The 20,267-nt window shown below is 34.8% G+C and overlaps 1 protein-coding gene across 4 annotated transcripts in view; it reads left to right on the top strand.

Moving 5' to 3' along the window:
* The window catches only part of SEMA3A (semaphorin 3A), a 511,012-nt gene that overhangs the window by 463,757 nt on the left and 26,988 nt on the right, over window positions 1-20,267 (top strand). For all 4 annotated transcript variants that reach the window (XM_060107643.1, XM_060107641.1, XM_060107640.1 and 1 more), the window contains 3 exons: window positions 241-385; window positions 4,128-4,347; window positions 7,875-7,966. In XM_060107643.1, coding sequence (XP_059963626.1) covers window positions 241-385; window positions 4,128-4,347; window positions 7,875-7,966 — 457 coding nt within the window. The remainder of the gene's footprint in view (window positions 1-240; window positions 386-4,127; window positions 4,348-7,874; window positions 7,967-20,267) is intronic.

The following is a 20,267-nucleotide window of genomic DNA, read 5'->3' as shown; positions in this document are numbered from 1 at the left end:
TGTTCTATGAGTACTAAAGGTGTTTTCATCCATGCCTTCTAATTTTGAGCAATCATAATTTTGCTCTCTTGTGTACTATTAAAATATATATAAACATGTGACTTAAAGAATCCCAAACACTATTTGAGAATTTATGTTCAAGTATTGATAATTGCTATCTGAAATCTAAAAACTCAGTATAAATAGCTCTGTCATTGTGTAAAGATGAAAGTCTGTTTTTGTTCTGTCTGTCTTTTTTAGTAACATCTTCAAGGGGTCAGCCGTGTGCATGTATAGCATGAGTGATGTGAGAAGGGTGTTCCTGGGTCCATATGCTCACAGGGATGGTCCCAACTACCAGTGGGTGCCTTATCAAGGAAGAGTCCCCTACCCACGACCAGGAACTGTAAGTGGCCTAGGTGTTTAAGATAGGAAATGAATAAATTTATGCTGAAGATTAAAAAAAAAGCAGCTATATACATATTAAATTTAGATAATGTAAAAGAAAAATTCCAAGACTATAAATGAAAGAAAGGCAAGGATTTTTCTCTGATAACCATGAAATTCCACATTTAAAGACATGTTCCTCACAGCCATCAATGCTTAAGTTCAACGCTTACCAGTAGTTAATACCAATAATTTATGAGAAATAGAAACTGAGCAGGTAGCCTTATTTATCTTCTTTTCTGAAAGAGATATAGTAAAAATGGCTTTCATGGAGAGTTGAAACAATTAGGATACACATAGACTTGCTCTCTCTGATTGTGGCAAAGTCTCAAGAATTGCACATTAAATAGGAGGAAACAAATTTAAATCAATATTATCTTCCTGTGGAAGTGAGACACATCTCTCAAATAGGTAAAGAAGATATGCAAGGAAGAAACAAACAAAAACCTCATGGAAAGGGCCTAGGTGTATTAATAGATGCTGTCTACTATCGCTGACCTCTCTCCTTCCAGCAATGTTGTGCACATTCAGGCTTATAAAAAGGTGGACAGAGCTCAAAATAAAATCAGCTTTAAGTCTGCAATTTAAAGTAGGGAGAAAAAAAGAATAGACTGATAAGGTAGAAAGTGAGTGAATATGACATCAGATGTTCTAGAATATGTGGATGGAACCATCCAGTGCAACATTTCCTAACCCTAAGAATTTTTTTTTTTAACATCTTGATTGGAGTATAATTGCTTTACAATGGTGTGTTAGCATACGGCATTTGTTTTTCTGACTTACTTTATTCTGTGTGACAGACTCTAGGTCCATCCACCTCACTACAAATAACTCAATTTCCTTTCTTTTTATGGCTGAGTAATATTCCATTGTATATATGTGCCACATCTTCTTTATCCATTCATCTGTTGATGGACACTTAGGTTGCTTCCATGTCCTGGCTATTGTAAATAGAGCTGCAGTGAACATTGTGGTACATGACTCTTTTTGAAATATGGTCTTCTCAGGGTATATGCCCAGTATTGGGATTGCTGGGCCCTATGGTAGTTCTATTTTTAGTTTTTTAAGGAACCTCCATACTGTTCTCCATAGTGGCTGTATCTATTTACATTCCCACCAACAGTGCAAGAGGGTTCCCTTTTCTCCACACGCTCTCCAGCATTTATTGTTTGTAGATTTTTTGATGATGGCCATTCTGACTGGTGTGAGGTGATACCTCACTGTAGTTTTCATTTGCATTTCTCTAATGATTAGTGATGTTGAGCATCCTTTCATGTGTTTGTTGGCAATCTGTATATCTTCTTTGGAGAAATGTCTGGTTAGATCTTCTGCCCATTTTTGAATTGGGTTGTTTGTTTTTTTTGATATTGAGCTGCATGAGCTGCTTGTAAACTTTGGAGATTAATCCTTTGTCAGTTGCTTCATTTGCAAATATTTTCTCCCATTCTGAGGGTTGTCTTTTTGTGTTGTTTATGGTTTCCTTTGCTGTGCAAAAGCTTTTAAGTTTCATTAGGTCCCATTTGTTTATTTTCATTTTTATTTCCATTTCTCTAGAAGGTGATAACCCTAAGAATCTTTAAGGAAATAATTTCATATGATGAAAAAACTTGTTCTTTACGTTTAACCATTATTTTAATTTCATGTCAGTTTTATTGTTAAATTCAAGTAAATGATGTTTTTAGTTGAGTTTATTAGGCAAAGGATGTTTTTAATCTTTATTTTCTGTAAAATTTTTTGCTAAACTTATTTATGAGCATTTCATAAAGATTACTTCTAGCTGATGGAGCTTGTAGGTAAAAAATCTAAATAGGCTTTCAGAAGAAAAAATGAACAAGATAGACTATCCATTGATTATAAGAAGCCTGTTTTAACAGATTTATGCATACATACATATGTATATGTATGTGTGTGTGTGTGTGTGTGTGTATATATATATAAAATAGTATATACATTAGCCCAATAATTGTTCCCATTTCACAGATGAAGACTCTGAGGCAAAGAGAGGAGCCAAGATTCATTCCAGGCAGTTTGATTCTAGAGCCTGAATTCTCACCCATTGTTCATAGAGAGTTGTGTTGTTATGACATGGTCCATTAAGTCAGCAGTGTGAACCAAGTGCTGGAGGCAGGAGACAGAAAGCACTGCCTAAGCTAGGAATTAGGGAGGGGCTGCCAAGAGGAGGCAACACCTTGCTCCTGTGAATAAAATTCACTTAGATCAATCTATTAATCCCAAAAGGAGGCAGCTGAGAATATGTAGTTCCATCAACACTACTGGAGAAAAACATATTAAGAGGCCTTCAAGCAGTGTGTCAATAGAAGGGCATTTTCTTTATTTTTAAAGAAAAACCTACAGCTTAAGTAATACTAAATACAAAAATAAAAGTAAGGCAAGAAAGTGAGACAAATTGTAAGATAAAATTCTAAAATAAATCTCTTTATTTTCAATCATTTCTAAATTTTTGCAAGTAGTTTTTAAATGGTGGTAGAAAAGCAAAAAAAATTAATGTTATAAAATATGTTATATCATTTCTTCTAGGAGTTTATACAGCTATTTGATATGTCTATAACATTAAATAATTTTTTAATTTACTTAAATAAAAAGTAATTCCCTAAATCCCTTAACTGTTGTATTAGTGTATTATTGTGTGTGTATCTGTATACTACATACATATATATTCATAAAGAGATACTCTTCCCGTTTCAAAATAGCTTTATTTCATTTCTCATGAATTATTAATGATCTGTGTTAAGGTAATGGCAGAGACAATTGATTTCACCTTCTAAGCCTCTTGTTAGATCAAGAACCACTCAACTGCCTTTCAGCTCTCAAACTTACATTAAATGGAAGAAATTAGTTAAGTGTAAGACAAAAAGCAAGAGACTGGAGATACTGTACTCTGAATGCTTCCACCACATAATTAAATGCAGTGAAAAGAGACAGTAAAATCTGAATTTTCTTGTTTTTGTTTTATTGCCTTACGTGGAGCATTTAAATCCAGAGGTGATATTATGACAGTGTACAGCACAGCATCCTGTCTGGCTCTCCCTATGGCCATCATCTGTTCTGCTTGGTCCATTCTGATTGGTCAGTTTCTGTGCCATGCAAGTTGTTAAACACCTTGAATAACACATCTCCTTATCCCTAGAATTACTGTAATTATTAAAGAAATAATACTTTTGGTCCTTTTTGTGGTACTTTTTCAGGGTTATGTTAAAAATAAAGCAATAAAGAATAGTTTATATTGTCTTTTAGTTTGAAGAGAGCATTTATATTTTAGCATAATACCATAGGGAAAAATGAAATGCATTCAAGAAAAATTTTGATTTTCTCTAATCTAATGATTAATAGCCTTTAGTTATAACATATTCCACTCATTATTTCAAATACTTCATTTAAACATAAAGTATATGGTGTTGTCACTAATAGAGTCATCAGACTTCTCCTGTACACTGAATTCATTAGATGCATTTGCAGTTTTTGGTAAGAAATGATGACATCCCATCGAGACTTAAAATATGTTTAGAAAATGTATATTATAACATCTACTAATTTAAGTAAAATTATTTTGTTTTTTAGTCTAACAGTTACTTAAAAATTACAGATTTAGATTCCTAGTTCATTGAGGCCATATGTTATATAAATTAAAATCCTATTCACTATATTTTAATCAAAAGATAATATTTTCTTTATCTTAATAGTGTCCCAGTAAAACATTTGGTGGATTTGAGTCTACAAAAGACCTTCCTGATGATGTTATAACATTTGCCAGAAGTCATCCAGCCATGTACAATCCAGTGTTTCCTATTAATAACCGGCCGATAATGATCAAAACAGATGTAAATTACCAGTTTACACAAATTGTAGTAGATCGAGTGGATGCAGAAGATGGCCAGTATGATGTCATGTTTATTGGAACAGGTAAATGTTTTAACTTCAGCTCTAAATGTTCTTCCAGAATATTGCATCTAACTAATTAAGTATACTAAGAACTGAAGGAAGACTTTATAGTCACTCTCAAGGTATAGTTAACCTCTAACAAATGACTAAAAAACCTGAACATTCTCCCATTCCAATGTGTTAGTTTTTTAGGCAAGTTGACATATATTTATTAATTTAAATTAAATTTCCTTTTCAATCAACAGTTGATAAATGTAATCAGGTAAAGCTATTGATTAGGTGAACAATCAATGTCTGTAATTGAATCATAACTCTTGACTGAACAGTGGCTTTTCAGGACAAAAATGCATTGCTCAAATCCCAAGACATTCAATAAAAGTTCTAGAATATATTGACGCAAAATTATCTGAACTTTAAAATTATCATAGAGTGCAAATCTTCCAGAAAATAAATTTTGGCAACAAAATTTAAGTGTTTTTACCATACAATGAGAAACAAAACAAAGCAAAACAAAACTTTATCAGAAAACCAACAAAGTGGACCTAAGGAATCGTCAGATACATTTTAGACATTTCTATAGACATTTAATGATGTATTTTTACCAATTCCATGAATCGTCAGATACATTTTAAACATTTCTATAGACATTTAATGACGTATTTTTACCAATTCCATGATTAGAAACAAACATTTTATAGGTATATTTTCAGGATGAATTCCATTGCTATTATGACGTATTATTTTATTTTTTCCCTACTCTCTTTAATAATACTATTTTAAAAGCACCAGTTACAAATCTGAAACTTGCTACTTAGGGTCAGATTCCAAGGTAATAAATTCCTAGTCTCCATTAACGTTGTTAACTGAAATAAATCAATGGGAAACAGAGTGAGTGCTCCACTGGAACCTGTATAATAACATTTATTTTCCCTTGGTGAGAACAGAGAAAGAAATTGCATTAAGTACAGGGGAATGGCAACTGCGCAGTAAGTGCTTTAAAGACTTAAAGTTTTATAACAAAATTGTGAAATACTTACGTTATCAAGTGTAAGTGTCTGGTTCTGAGCAATACATTACAGTCTGCTTTTATGAGTGAGAAAGTTTCTCTATCAAATAACAGAATCCCAGGGAGACCTGGAGTTCAATAAAAGTCAATGAATTGCAAGTGTCAACTTCTGGTTATAAATATCTTGAGAAATTATAAGATGATAGGATTTCTCTTCAATAAATATTAGTTTATCACTAATGTCAAATTATAATTAGATCTCCAGAGTAATTAAACTTGTTCAGTAATGTCACAATTACCTTTTTCTTCACCTCTGGCCTAAACATGTTGAGAAGTCCCCCACTCATTGTCAATGCAACAAAAACTTGCTTCCGGCTATTTGACCAAAGAAACCTAATCATGAATTTTCAGTTCTCCTTGGCCGCAAGCCGTCTTTAAAGGAACCAATTTCATGAGCACGTTGAATGTCTGATGATGTGGATGGCTATCGGTCAGCACAGAACAGGGTCATCTGTCAACAAAGTAAATTGATTACAGTAATTTTATCTTTTAAGTAAGTTACACATTGATCCTAGTTGAGTAATCTGATTCAATTTGTGTGAAATTGTTTGAAATACTACTCAGTAAAACTTGATCTGGAACACATAAAGTTATTTTGGGGTATTGGAGACTGATCAGAGGCACTGAGTATATTAACCTAATTTACCTTTAATCTTTGGTGTTATGAGTAGTCTAAGGTCCTGTAAACAGAAGGATCTGCTTAAAAGAGGGATTTTTTTTTTTTTGACTTTACAAGGGATACACTAGCAACCTTTCTTGGTCTCATATAGCACATCATATTGATCCCCTGAAAATGGTTATCTGTGGTATGAATACATTGAATTATTTTTCTGGTGTAACTTTACTGGTAAGATTTTCTTCTTGAATAATTAGACTGTTTAATTTGATTAAAATGAGCCAGTTGAAGCTAAAAATAATTGATCAACTGATCAGAAATGGTATGTTGAAGAGTCAAATTTTTGAATTTAATAAATCCCTGTTCTTTATTCTATCAAGAATAGGAACCCATCTGTAAATACTGGAAAATAGTAGCTTCTTAACCCAACTTAGAGTAAAAGTGCCAGCTCTTATCATTAAAACAATTTGTCTCTTTTAACAATGAATGAACAGTGCTTTAAATCTCTATAAAATGCATTCATTTTAACAGTTTTCCTTGGTTCTGAATTTAAAAATTTTTTAGTACTCTGAAGTTGATTGAACAGCATAATTAAACCACTTTGCTAACCAAAATTGATTAGCCAGTTGTTGAAAAACCACTGTAATAAGTAATCCAAGGTGTTTACTTTGAGAAATCAGATTATTGTGATTTATCAGGTAATGGTCATTGAGCTGTTGTTAGGGGCCTCTAACTACCAAAGTCTTCCTCGTGGGAAGAAGATGAGCAGCCAGGCTCTGAGTGTCTACTACTTTTGTTGCTTGACAACATTCCTTCCATTTTGCTTATATATGAAGTATTCATAGTAGTTCCTGGTTGCATAACAAAAATGGGAAAAACCTGTAATGTCAAGATGGTAATTTTTTCTTTTTTTAGTTTATTTTGTTATAGAATGAAAGATTCTTTAAATTAATTTTATAGTGCTTTACAATTTTCAAAAGTTTCACACAGATGATTTCATATAATAACCCTTTTTTTCCCCTATCCCTATATTGCCCCTCCCCCTTCTGCCTCCCCACTGGTAACCACTCATTTTGTTCTCTGTATCTGTGAGTCAGCTTCTTTTTTTGTTATAGTCACTAATTTGTTGACTTTTTAGATTCCATATATAACAGATATCGTACAGTGTTTGTATTTCTGTCTGACTTATTTTACTTAGTATAATGCCCTCCAAGTCCACCCAAGTTGCTATAAATGGCAACATTTCTTTCTCTTTTATGGCTGAGTAGTAGTCCATTGTATATACATGTACCACATCTTCTTTATCCATTCATCTGTTGATAGCAGTTGTAAATAGTGCTGCTAGGAACATTGGAGTACATGTATCTTTTTGAATTAGTGTTTTGGGGGTTTTGTTTGTTTGTTTGTTTGTTTTTGGCTATATACCCTGGAGTGAAATTCCTGGGTCAAATGCTAGTTCTATTTTTAGTTTTTTTGAGAAACCTCAACACTGTCAAACTGGTATTATTTTTAGTTTAGTTTTGTTTTGTTTTTGAGACACCTGATAGTTGAGATTAAAAATACAAATAATCCAACCTAGTGATTATTATATATATATATTTTTTATTTACCCAGGTTTAGGATAAAATCATCTCCAAAGCTTCAGATATTTCTAAAAATTCAACTGTTTTTATTCCATAGCTATGTTTATACTTTATCTAGTTTCATGAAATGCATTTGTATATATTACTAATGCTGTAACAATAAAATAAATTCTAAAATGCTGACGTCAAAATGTTCTTTCTGGTCAAATACTGATTTCATTCATTAACACTAAACTCTGTTCAGATCTATTTAAGTTGTGGTCTTCTCCACTTTCTTTCAAAGATGTTGGAACCGTTCTTAAAGTAGTTTCAATTCCTAAGGAGACTTGGCATGATTTAGAAGAAGTTCTGCTGGAAGAAATGACAGTTTTTCGGGTGAGTGCTGCTTAATTTCAAGTGTCAACAAGTTCCCTTGTATGTCTTTCCCCCAGGACAACTGCACAGTGAACTTGGTATGGACAAGCAGTCTAGCATACCCTTCTAATTAGCTTGTCAATTAGAAAGCCAGACACTAGTCAAAATAAACCTTGAAACTTTCAATGCTAGTTAAATAAAAAAATGTAAAGAAATATATCCTTGGCTCATACTTTGTTTTCTCAGTGATAAATTATATGATTTACATTTTATATTATTTATATAAGTTACCTCAATGAACAAACCCTGTGTGCCTCCTACCCTCCAAATCCCCTCTTTCACACTTAATGGTATAACTGGGATGATAGGTAACTTCCATGAATGTATTAAAGGAAATACATTCAGAATGATAACGGAATGAAGACATTTCAATAATTTTTTAGCTTATTTGTAAATTGTTTTATCATATTTTCCTAAAGAAATCATTTGTTAGCAAAAAAAAGTTTCTGAGGTTTTTATATCACTTGTGGAAAATCTGTTATGAATTCCTAGTCTACACAATTAAGAAGAGTACAGATAGTTAGTTGTCTTTTTGTCCTGAATCACTGATGGCCCAAGTAGGTTTATATAGGATTGGGGGTAGAGGCAGCAGTATATGGATTGAAGTGAGGGAGGAAAACTGAAGTAATGTAGCATACACCACAGTGTTCTGTTGTTCCTTTTAGAAAGCCAGCTAGGAGGAAGAGTTTGAATTGAAGCACACCTTGATATAAATCATTTATGAAATACAACAGAGAAATAGATGCCTATCAAAGGTGTTATTTCAGTTTTTGATAAAAAAGGAGGCAAAAATCTGAGACATTTATAACTGCAAAATAACTGGAATTAGAAGAATTTCATGGACAGAAAATGAGAAGATATTGGATCTAGTCTCACAATTTAAAATTATCTCATTTAGTCTCCAGAAATCTCAGACACTTTATCTATAACATGAAGTGGATGGATTAAAGTTTTCAGTTGATTAAATATTTTGATTGTAAGGAAAGTCTTCCCAAGACTTCTTTTAGCCCCATACTTCTAGACCAGTTTAACACAATAGAGCTCTTGCTCACTATTCAGTAATACTTTGAAGAGAAAATAAAGTAAAATATGGCAAGCTTTTAATATATATATTGATTCAAGTAAAATTATGATTAGCTTTGAAACAGATAACTGGTACATCATGACACAGACATCTTGTAATAACTAAACAATGTTCTAATGGGAAGGGCTTAGGTTCTTCAGTCATAGCTACATGGCAGTTCTGTTTGGAACCCATATAGTCCCTCTGGGCTTCCCTAGTAGGAAAAATAATACCTACCTCACAAGAAAGCTAGAAGAATTAGAGACACTGTATGTAGAACATCCAGGACAGTGCCAGCTCCTGTGCTCAGAATCTTATTGTCAATATAATTTTACTTGTTTTAGTTTGTCTATACTGAATATAAGCCACATTCTCAGTAGCCTTCTCTACTAATCCTTGGTTTAAGTCTTAAAATAACACAATCATCATAATTCTAGTATGATTTTTAAAATCAGGCACTTGGACCTTACTTGTCTGGTGTAGAATGATGACTAATCCCTATCTTTCACCAAGTCCCATTTCATTATTTACACATTGATACTTACAAATTCAAAAATACAATTATGCAAATAGACTGTCAGTAATACAGAGCCCATCTAGGTCTAGCAAACAAATTATGGGCACTGAGGGACAGATACATATATTGCTGTCTTGTGTCCACTGTTGTGTCTCCAGAGCCTAAAGTGAGTTTTCAACCTACATTTATTAAATGAATAAAGGAATCAGTATTTATGCAAAAATGAAAAGTGAGAAATTAAAAAGTTTAAGGTCTTCTTAGGGAGACCCCGCTTAAAGTGAGGTGCCAGAGTATGAGGAAGATAAACCGATGACAGCAAAAAGTTATCCTGCTGATTATATCCCATATTATTCTAGTAGAAAAAAAAATTTACCAATTCTGTATTTTTGGAAATCTATATTACCACCACTGTAGCAAATGAAGTTACAGGAGTACTAAAATATTATTAAGAATTTCTTAACTATTTCCAGAATCTTTTACTTTTGAATTTGTCATGGTTCCTTTGCATATTCCCCTTCAGTTATAGTATATGATTATAACAAGTTCCATTTACTAATCCAACTGTAAACAAACGTGTCTACCATGGTCCTGGCACAATGCTAAATTCTGGTGATTCAGAGATGAACACTATAAACATGGTCCCTGACCTTGTGGAGCTTAGAGACTCTTCCATGTTATCCTTCATAGTTTCAAGTACTTAATTTATTATCTTTTAGTACAATTAAGTTTTATCTTGTAGAATTGTATATCATTATGTCATGCCATTTTAAAAAATAAGGTTCTTTTTTATCTATTATTTAATTATTTTCCAGGATTTTATGAATCAGAATATGTATAATTTTGCAGTAATACTGTGTTCTACCTAATTTTCATTCCCTACATCTCTGGGATTTTAAGTTTACGTTTCACATCTTATCTATGTTTCTTAATAGTAAATCAAATTTTAGTTTAAAAATATTACTTTAAGCTGATCTATTAAACGACTTTTAACAAAATCTTGAGAGGTTGGAAGCCAACCGTCTTGCCAACACAAATATTTAATGTCTGTTAGATTTTGTTAGTGTTTTGCAGTTTCCAGAGAAATATACAGCCGAATTATACCTATGATAACTATTGAATGACTTTTTTGTGGTTTTTTAATATATCATGAGAGAGGTTCTTTATTCAGTTTTTAACAATTAGGTATAAATACGTAATATTGTGCTTTCATGGAAATGATTGTTTATGAGTTTATAATTTTGTTAACTGATTGTTTGCAACGTGAGACACATCTTCCAGAGATAAATGTTCCATTTTCCTTCCATATTCTGTGCTATGCATTGTTGTCATTGTTATTTCTTTGGCACCCAAGTAGACAAAACGTATTTGGGCAGAGTTTAGAGAAATATTTTCTTTCAACATTCTATTTTATCAGGCAAAGTTCATACATATATTGTGGTCTAGCAATTGGAATATTTCACTGTCAAACTTTGTTTAATTTTGCAGAAGGAGGACAAAAAACACATTAAAGCAATTTCTATATACACTGAAACAAGCAGAGAAATGTTACAGTTTCTGTATTTTTATTTGAGCCTTGCAAGTCATTCCATTTAACATAAAATTTAAAAGGGTTAACTTGAGCACTGTGGTACTTTGACAAGGTAAATAGACAAGGAACAGATTTAGGGTCCTGGTGGTATCTGATACTCTTGGATTTTAAAAAGAAAGACATTTAATGTCAACCAACCAGTTAATTTTACCATAATATCATCTCCAGGAGACCATGTTCATTATGTGTCTTTGCTAGACTGAATAACCAAACCTCATATAAAATCTGGAATTAAAGCCAGTACTATGTGCATTGCCATCTTGAGGTTGGTTTTAGGAAAACACCCTGGCTAATCACAGAACATTCCAGTGGTTCCAGTTACATCTAAGATACTTTTTTTTCTGGGTGAAATCAAATCCCGATCAGAGTATAGAAAGAAAAATACTCCTCAGTAATAAAATTTCCATTTTAGAGTAAAATTTTTGTAGGTAAGAAGATGTGAGATAAAATTGGCCTTGGTATAGGACTCTAGAAATGACTTTAAATAGCCATTATATATTCAAAATGGTATCAAAGTACTAAGACACAAACCTGATTCCAAATATTACTTGTAACCATAAATTTGTGTTTGAATCTCATTTACTATGTGATTCCAAACAAGTTGGTTAAAGTCAGTTGAGCCTCCACTTCTTCATTTCATAATTTTTTTGTTTTTTTTTTTAATGAAGATTACTGGTAAATTGTAGCTATTGTTAACTAGTTATACAAATGAAAATCTCATTTTAAATAAATGCTTGAAAATTCTACACCTATACCTTGTTAAAAAAAATATTCAAAAGGTATGAAAACCAGACGTATGCTGATTTTTACTTTACTCACTTTGAGATTTCTTTTTCCAGTCCAAAGAGGGTTTTATTTTTGAGACAGTGGGGTGTTAAGTCGCAATGCATTTAGTACAGTGGGTTTTATTTATAGTCCTATTGACTGCAAAGGATTGCAAGGCAGTTACATTGATAATGCATGCATTTTAAACCCAATTTATGCAATATTCCATGAACAGCTGAGCAAATAAATGAAAGAGTTTAATTTTCATTCAAATGTAAATCATAATTGATGCTTTCCAAAATCTAGTCTATTAACTCATTCTAAAGGAGCATCAGCATGCGTAGCATCCAGGGAGCTCTGTCAGATTCTCCTGGGATCAGCAGGTTGAAAAGCTCTGCAAGTGTGCAAGTTTAATAAGGACTAGATTAAAATATCTGAAAAAAATGTATAGCAAATTAGAGTCATAGAAAATCTTGAAAAGATGCTAAGTTTTTAATTTCATTTTTACTTGAACTCCAGTTAAATTTGCACTTGAAACCAGTTTCATGAAAATGCTTAAGAAGCTACATCTGTTTTAAATGAAAGTTATCTTCATCATCAACTAGGGCTCAGAAAAAAATATAGCATATTTAAATGGATGTCATCTTAATATATTGTCTATTAAAATTCAACCACAGGCAGCATATAGCACATCCTATTCCAAACTGCTACTAATTTCCTGGTCTGAAAAATAAGTTTCTTTTAATTAAGAGATTCTAGGATCTTAATTGAAGAACATTAAAATTATAATATGGCACAGTGGAGTTTCTTGTGTATTAGGGTTTGTTTTGTTTTACAATTTATGTATGAAGTGATCATTTCCATCTACCTTACAGACATTTAATTTTTTGTATTGTCAGTGAATGTGAAATGTCTGAAAATTCACCAGCTTCACTTTTATATAGTTTCACTGAAGTTTTTAAAAGAACTGAGACATAGTTAACTTTCATTTTAATTATACTAGCAGTTGATTCTCTAAAAAGTACTTTCCTTGTACCTTGGCTATAAAACTTATTTCATGAAAGTCCCTATGAAGTTAGCTGCTTACATAACCACATAACCATTTATCCTGTGAAACTCTTGGAATGGAAGAAGCTGCTATGGAATATTTTCCTAACTCTTTTAAATTCTGCGGGTTCACTTTTTCCAATATTACGTAAACCTAAATACAATAGTCAATTTTATCTTTTGAAACTAAAAGTCTATGATGAATTGGCCCCTTGGTTTTTGTGATTTGATGCTACTAAATTCCAAAGATCTTATTTCTGTATAGAGAAAATTGGTAGATATTTCTTTCATCATAGTTGTCTTTATGATTGACAGTTCCTATAGAAAATTATTTTTAATATCATTAAACTCTGAAAATGGGAAATTATGGGAAATCTCTAACTTATCCCATCAAATTAATTTACATTCTAAATCATTTGTCTCATTTGTGTCTCAGGCAGGTTGTCTTAAATTTGTTAACAAAGTTCTGTGCTCAGCTTAGATGTCAGGGTTCAAAGTGGAAATTTGCAATTCTGCAGTACTCAGGGGGTAATTAAAGCCACAAGAGTGGATAAGCCCACCAGGAACATAATGTGGCACCCAAAGAAGAGTGGAAAGGAGTCAGCAAGGCAAGGCAAATATATGAGGAATGGCTGGAGATAGAAAAGACTGAAAAAGGCTAAGAATAGTCAATAAAGAGTTTCAAGACATAATGAAATCTAAAGGAGGAAGCAGTCAAGAAGAAATGAGTGGTCAATAGTGCCATATCAAACAAGAAGTCCAGCAATAATAATAGACTGAAAGCTTCCATTCAGCATCAGTGATTTCTCTTTCTGAGAATCGTAGGCCACCTCTCTAGAGTAAGGGCTAGACTCAGTGGGCTGAGGGATGAAAGGCACTGAATGGGACATGAAGAAGTAAAGATGGTGAGTATAGAATATTCAGATTATTTTCAAAGAAATTACAGCTAACTTTAAAGGATTAAGGAAAAACTTCTTTTAAAGGATGGCCTCCTTCATCTCATATACAAATTCAGTTGAAGGAACAGAGTATAATGGGGAGAGTAAAAGAGATAGGAGAGAAAGGGGAAAATGGTAGGGAATTCATTTCTTCATTCTTTCACTCATTCATTATTTAACATACAACTTGCAAATTACACTTAACCTTTGAACAACTTGGGGGTTAGGTGCACCAACCCTCCAGGCAGGGGAAAATCTGAGTATAACTTGACAGTTGGCCCTCCATATCTGTGGTTTTGCATCCACAGATTCATCCAGCGCTGATGGTGTAGTACTGTAGTATTTACAATTGAAAAAAATCCACGTCTAAGTGGATCCACAAAGTTCAAACCCTTTTGTTCAAGGGTGAACTGTAGGAGCAACAATCCTAGGTATGTGGCAGTGCACGAAACAGCCCAAAATCCCATGCCTAAATTACTGTGTCGGGCGGTAGAGGGGTAAGGAGGGCTGGGGCCAGGGGAAGTTAAACAATTAAGAAAACATATGAGAGATTGGTTCAAGATGACGGAGTAGAAGGGCGTGCTCTTACTCCCTCTTGCAAGAACACCAGAATCACACCTAACTGCTGAACAATCATCGACAGGAAGACACTGGAACTCACCAAAACAGATACCCCACATCCAAAGACAAAGGAGAAGCCACAATGAGACGGTAGGAGGGGTGCAATCACAATAAAATCAAATCCCATAACTGCTGGGTGGGTGACTCACAAACTGGAGAACACTTAGACCACAGAAGTCCACCCACAGGAGTGAAGGTTCTGAGCCCCAAGTCAGGCTTCCCAACCTCGGGGTCTGGCAATGGGAAGAGGAATTCCTAGAGAATGAGACTTTGAAGGCTAGCGGGATTTCATTGCAGGACTCTGACAGGACAAGGGAAAACAGAGACTCTACTCTTGGAGGGCACACACAAAGTACTGTGTGCATCAGGACCCAAGGGAAGGAGCCGTGACCCCATAGGAGACTGAACCAGACCTACCTGCTAGTGTTGGAGGGTCTCCTGCAGAGGCGTGGGGGTGGCTGTGTCTCACTGTGAGGACAAGGACACAAGCAGCACAAGTTCTGGGAAGTACTCCTTGGCATGAGCCCTCCCAGAGTCCACCATTAGCCCCACCAAAGAGCCTGGGTAGGCTCCAGTGTTGGGTCACCTCAGGCCAAACAACCAACAGGGAGGGGACCCAGCCCCACCCATCAGCAGTCAAGTGGATTAAAGTTTTACTGAGCTCTGCCCACCAAAGCAACAGCCCGCTCTACCCACCACCAGTCCCTCCCATCAGGAAACTTGAGCAAGCCTCTTAGATAGCCTCATGAACCAGAGGGCAGACAGCAGAAGCAAGAACTACAGTCCTGCAGCCTGTGGAACAAAAACCACATTCACAGAAAGATAAGATGAAAACGCAGAGGGCTATGCACCAGATGAAGGAACAAGATAAAACCCCATAAACACAACTAAATGAAGTGGAGATAGGCAAACTTCCAGAAAAAGACTTCAGAATAGTGATAGTGAAGATGATCCAGGACCTTGGAAAAAGAATGGAGGCAAAGACCGAGAAGATGCAAGAAATGTTTAACAAAGACCTAGAAGAATTAAAGGACAAACAGAGATGAACAATGCAATAACTGAAATGATAAATACACTAGAAGGAATCAATAGCAGAATAACTGAGGCAGAAGAAAGGATAAGTGACCTGGAAGACCGAATGTTGGGATTCACTGCTGCAGAACAGAATAGAGAAAAAAGAATGAAAAGAAATGAAGACAGCCTAAGAGACCTCTGAGACAACATTAAACACAACAACATTTACATTATAGGGATCCCAGAAGGAGAAGAGAGAGAGAAAGGACCCAAGAAAATATTTGAAGAGATTATAGTCGAAAACTTCCCTAACATGAGAAAGGAAATAGCCACCCAAGTCCAGGAAGTACAGAGAGTCCCAGGCAGGATAAACCCAAGGAGAAACACACCGAGACACAAAGTAACCAAATTGGCAAAATTTAAAGACAAAGAAAAATTATTAAAAGCAACCAGGGGGAAAATCACAAGTAACATACAAGGGAACTCCCATAAGGTTAACAGCTGATTTCTCAGCAGAAACTCTACAAGCCAGAAGGGAGTGGCATGATATACTTAAAGTGATGGAAGAACCTACAACCAAGATTACTCTATCCAGCAAGGATCTCACTCAGATTCAATGGAGAAATCAAAAGCTTTATAGACAAGCAAAAGCAAAGAGAATTCAGCACCACCAAACCAGCTCTACAACAAATGCTAAAGGAATTTCTCTATGTGGGAAACACGAGAAGAAAAAGACGCACAAAAACAAACCCAAAACAATTAAGAAAATGGTAATAGGAACATCATATAGATAATTACCTAAAACGTGAATGGATTAAATGCTCCAACCAAAAGACACAGCCTTGCTGAATGGATACAAAAACGAGACCCATCTGTATGCTGTCTACAAGAGACCCACTTCAGACCTAGGGACACATTCAGACTGAAAGTGAGGGGATGGAAAAAGATATTCCATGCAAATGGAAATCAATAAAAGCTGGAGTAGCAATACTCATATCAGATAAAATAGAGTTTAAAATAAAGAATGTTACAAGAGACAAGGAAGTACACTACATAGTGATCAAGGGATCAATCCAAGAAGAAGATATAACAATTATAAATGTCTATGCACCCAACATAGGAACACCTCAATACATAAGGCAAATGCTAACAGCTATAAAAGAGGAAATCGACAGTAACACAATAATAGTGGGGGACTTTAGCACCTCACTTACACCAGTGGACAGATCATCTAAAATGAAAATAAGGAAACGGAAGCTTTAAATGACACAATAGACCAGATAGATTTAATTGATATTTATAGTACATTCCATCCAAAAACAGCAGATTACACTTCTCAAGTGCACATGGAATATTCTCCAGGATAGATCACATCTTGGGTCACAAATCAAGCCACAGTAAGTTTAAGAAAACTGAAATCATATCAAGCATCTTTTCTGACCACAACACTATGAGAGTAGAAATCAATTACATGGGAAAAAACGTAAAAAACACAAAACACATGGAGGCTCAACAATACGTTACTAAATAACCAAGAGATCACTGAAGCCATCAAAGAGGAAATGAAAAAATACCTAGAGACAAATGACAGTGAAAACACAACGATCCAAAAGCTATGGGATGAAGCAAAAGCAGTTCTAAGAGCGACGTTTATGGCTATACAAGCCTACCTAAAGAAACAAGAAACATCTCAAACAATCTAACCTTACACCTAGAGGAACTAGAGAAAGAAGAACAAACAAAACCCATTAGCAGAAGGAAAGAAATCAGAAAGATCAGAGCAGAAATAAATGAAATAGAAACAAAACGATAGCAAGAATCAATAAAACTAAAAGCTCATTCTTTAAGAAGATAAACAAAATTGATAAACCATTAGACTCATCAAGAAAAAGAGGGAGAGGACTGAATAAAATTAGAAATGAAAAAGAAGTTACAATGGACATGGCTGAAATACAAAGCATCCTAAGAGACTACTACAAGCAACTCTATGCCAATAAAATGGACAACCTGGAAGAAATGGACAAATTCTTAGGTATAACCTTCCAAGACTGAACCAGGAAGAAATAGAAAATATGAACATACCAATCACAAGTAATGAAATTGAAACTGTGATTAAAATTCTTCCAACAAACAAAAGTCCAGGACTAGATGGCTTCACAGGTGAATTCTCTAAAACATTTAGAGAAGAGCTAACACCCATCGTTCTCAAACTCTTCCAAAAAATTGCACTGGGGGCTTCCCTGGTGGCGCAGTGGCTGAGAATCTGCCTGCCAATGCAGGGGACATGGGATCGAGCCCTGGTCTGGGAAGATCCCACATGCCACGGAGCAGCTAGGCCCGTGAGCCACAACTACTGAGCCTGCGCGTCTGGAGTTTGTGCTCCACAACAAGAGAGGCTGTGACAGTGAGAGGCCTGAGCACCGTGATGAAGAGTGGCCCCCGCTCGCCACAACTAGAGAAAGCCCATGCACTGAAACAAAGACCCAACACGGCCAAAAATAAATAAATAAATAAATAAAATTTAAAAAGCACAGGAAGGAACACTCCCAAATTTATTCTGAGGCCACCATCACCCTGATACCGAAACCAAAGATACTACAAAAAAAGAAAATTACAAACCAATATCATTCATGAATATAGATGCAGAAATCCTCAACAAAATACTAGCAAACAGAATCCAATAACACATTAAAAGGATCATACACCATGATCAAGTGGGATTTATCCCAAGGATGCAAGGATTCTTCAGTATACATAAATCAATCAATGTGATACACCATATTAACAAATTGAAGAATAAAAACCATATGATCATCTCAATAGATGCAGAAAAAGCTTTTGACAAAATTCAATACCCATTTATGATAAAAACTCTCCAGAAAGTGGGCATAGAGGTAAACTACCTCAACATAATAAAGGCCATGTACAACAAACCCACAGCAAACAACATTCTCAGTGGTGGAAAACTGAAATCATTTCCTCTAAGATCAGGAACAAGAGAAGGATGTCCACTCTCACCACCATTATTCAACATAGTTTTGGAAGTCCTAGCCACGGCAATCAGAGGAGAAAAAGAAATAAAAAGAATACAAATTGGTAAGAAGTAAAACTGTCACTGTTTGCAGATGACATGATACTATACATAGAGAATCCTAAAGATGCCACCAGAAAGCTATTAGAGCTAATCAATGAATTTGGTAAAGTTGCAGGATACAAAATGAATGAACAGAAATCTCTTGCATTCCTCTACATTAATGCTGAAAAATCTGAAAGAGAAATTAAGGAAACACTCCCATTTACCATTGCAACAAAAAGAATAAAATACCTACGAATAAGCTTACCTAAGGAGACAAAAGACCTGTATGCAGAAACTATAAGACACTGTTGAAAGAAATTATAGATGATACCAACAGATGGAGAGATATACCATGTTCTTGGATTGGAAGAATCAATATTGTGAAAATGACATGACTACCCAAAGCAATCTACAGATTCAGTGCAATCCCTATTAGATTACCCATGGCATGTTTTACAGAACCAGAACAAAAATCTTAAAATTTGTATGGAGACACAAAATACCCCAAATAGCCAAAGTAGTCTTGAGGAAAAGAAATGGTGCTGGAGGAATCAGACTTCCTGACTTCAGACTATACTACAAAGCTACAGTAATCAAAACAACATGGTAGTGGCACAGAAACAGAAATATAGATCAATGAACAGGATAGAAAGCCCAGAGATAAACCCACACACCTATGGTCAACTAATCTATGACAAAGGAGGCAGCGATATACAATGGAGAAAAACAGTCTCTTCAATAAGTGGTGCTGGGAAAACTGGACAGCTACATGTAAAAGAATGAAATTAGAACATTCCCTAACACCATACACAAAAATAAACTCAAGATTGATTAGAGACCTAAATGTAAGACCGGACACTGTAAAACTCTTAGAGGAAAACACAGGAAGAACATTCTTTGACATAAATCACAGCAAGATCTTTTTTGATCCACCTCCTAGAGTAATGAAAATCAAAACAAAAATAAACAAATGGGACCTAATGAAACTTAAAAGCTTTTGCACAGCAAAGGAAAGCGTAAACAAGATGAAAAGACAACCCTCAGAATGGGAGAAAATATTTGCAAACGAATCAACAGACAAAGAGTTAATCTCCAAAATATATAAACAGCTCATGCCATTCAATATTAAAGAAACAACCCAGTGCAAAAATGGGCAGAAGACCTAAATAGACATTTCTCCAAAGAAGACATACAGATGGCCAAGAAGCACATTAAAAGCTGCTCAACATCACCAATTATTACAGAAATGCAAATCAAAACTACAGTGAGGTATCACCTCACACCAGTTAGAATGGGCATCATCAGAAAATCTACAAACAACAAATGCTGGAGAGGGCTTGGAGAAAAGGGAACCCTCTTGCACTGTTGGTGGGAATGTAAATTGATACAGCCACTATGGAGAACAGTATGGAGGCTCCTTAAAAAACTAAAAATTGAATTACCATATGACCCAGCCATCCCACTACTGGGCATATACCCAGAGAAAACCATAGTTCAAAAGACACATGCACCCCAGTGTTCATTGCAGCACTATTTACAATAGCCAGGTCATGGAAGCGACCTAAATGCCCATAGACAGATGAATGGATAAAGAAGATGTGGTACATATATACAATGGAATATTAGCCATAAA

The sequence above is a fragment of the Mesoplodon densirostris genome, chromosome 9 (assembly GCF_025265405.1).
Source record: "Mesoplodon densirostris isolate mMesDen1 chromosome 9, mMesDen1 primary haplotype, whole genome shotgun sequence".
In the NCBI taxonomy this organism is placed as follows: Eukaryota; Metazoa; Chordata; class Mammalia; order Artiodactyla; family Ziphiidae; genus Mesoplodon; species Mesoplodon densirostris.
The sequence above is the reverse complement of the archived record's forward strand: the minus strand, read 5'-3'. Positions and strand labels throughout refer to the sequence as shown.